The 1,788-nt window shown below is 36.6% G+C and overlaps 1 protein-coding gene across 2 annotated transcripts in view; it reads right to left on the minus strand.

The window, feature by feature from the left end:
- Positions 1 to 1,449, minus strand: part of LOC107728365 (bone morphogenetic protein 1-like) — a 51,832-nt gene extending 50,383 nt beyond the window's left edge. For both annotated transcript variants that reach the window (XM_016538504.1, XM_016538502.1), the window contains exon 1: positions 1,273 to 1,449. In XM_016538504.1, the coding sequence (XP_016393990.1) occupies positions 1,273 to 1,420 (148 nt within the window). In that variant the 5' untranslated portion in view covers positions 1,421 to 1,449. The remainder of the gene's footprint in view (positions 1 to 1,272) is intronic.
- Positions 1,450 to 1,788: the final 339 nt, after the last annotated feature.

Below are 1,788 nucleotides of genomic sequence, written 5' to 3' on the forward strand. Positions count from 1 at the left end.
GACTTAAGACTGGTTTTGTGCTCCAGGGTCACAAATAACGAAATAAGTAATTTTGAGACATTAGGTGTGTCCCAATTAACGTACTACTCATGCACTAATCAATGCCGTTTTGTAGTATAAATAGTGCAAGGAGTGCGTTCACACTGAAATTTCAAAACAAAAAAGTGGACTTTAAATACCCAAATGATGCACTTAATTAAAGGGGTCATATGATGCGATTTCAATTTTTCCTTTCTCTTTGAAGTGTTACAAGCTCTTGGTGCATAAAGAAGAGAAACAATAATCTACCGTATGTGGAAAATAATGTTTTTTTAACCTTAAACCGCATAAACACATTTCATTACACCAAATACACAAAATAATGTTCTTTTTAGCAGCATCATATGACCCCTTTAACTGTAAAAAACAAAGTGTTGAATGTTGGACACTGTCACAGCTTTAATTAAGACTTATGCTGAATGACAAAATAACCTTATATATTTCATACACTACACAGTTGAGTGCATAAGTACATAGGGTGTAAGTGCATAGTAGTGCATCATTTGGGACACAGCTATTGACATCATGTGACTCTCATCATGTGACCGTCAGATTCCAGACTTGATTCCACTGAAGCACTAGATGTTCTTTGGATCATTATCAAATCATGCTGGAGAACATGATCATAAGGTTTTGCAAATCAAACTTGCACATTTTATGTCTTCATATAGTTTTGACTTAACTGGGAGTAATTATCATTTAAATAAATATTTAAAAATTCAGCAATGTTGTGTACAGGTGCACCAGGAATGTCATGCACCTATTTGTTGTGTTTTGTCATTGCGCTGCCTTACGCAAGATAACACATGAGCAAAGAAAAACACCTTTTCATCTTTGCATTACTTTAAAAGTAAAGCAGTTCTTTTATAATTGAGTTCCAAAAACAACTTCTTTTGAGCTCCACAAGAAAAAAACTCAAACAAATGGAGTGACATGAGGTTAGACTGACCGATTTCAGACACATGAATGTGTGATTTCTTCCACAAACTTATTTTTCCTACAGTACTATAATATTTTGAGCTCCACAAGAAAAAAAAGTCAAACAAATGGAGTGACATGAGGTTAGACTGACCGATTTCAGACACATGAATGTGTGATTTCTTCCACAAACGTATTTTTCCTACAGTACTATAATCATGCAACTTAATAATCAAACAGATGTTATCGATCACATGGCTGTTGTTTTCCACTAAAACTTAAACATGGAAAGCTGTGCATGAGTACATGACTTACCGCTGAAGTTCCCGCTGATGACGTAAGGAATGACGCCCTCGGGCCACACCCTCTCAGGTCTGGACGTCGCTGCCCTCTTCCTGCGATAGGATCCCCGACTCGACGCCGTATAGTTTGTATTCGTCTCATTGTTAAGTGAACCTAACATTTCCGACACCAAATGAAGAGAAACTCAAACCGTCAGTATGGAACCTCATCATCACAAGTTTCAGAGAAAGAGAGATTACACATCATCTTCTACATCTTACATTTACATTTAATTATAAAACGGAGAGTTCCGGTCCTTGATTCTGATTGGCTGAGCCGCGTTCGGAGCTGTTGTAAATTACTCTACAAACATACACCTTTGTTTACTTCTGTGTGTTGCTCGGCAACCACTTTGTTGGAACCACAACGGTTTCTGAGGAACTACATTGTTTGGTGGAAGAATACTGTTTTTATTAATATCATTACACTTTACTTGCTCTTTTTTACTTTGTGAAGCCTTACTACGTATATGGAATAACCATTTTATAA

This window comes from Sinocyclocheilus rhinocerous, unplaced genomic scaffold, assembly GCF_001515625.1.
Source record: "Sinocyclocheilus rhinocerous isolate Xijiao unplaced genomic scaffold, SAMN03320098_v1.1 scaffold2232, whole genome shotgun sequence".
Lineage (NCBI taxonomy): Eukaryota > Metazoa > Chordata > Actinopteri > Cypriniformes > Cyprinidae > Sinocyclocheilus > Sinocyclocheilus rhinocerous.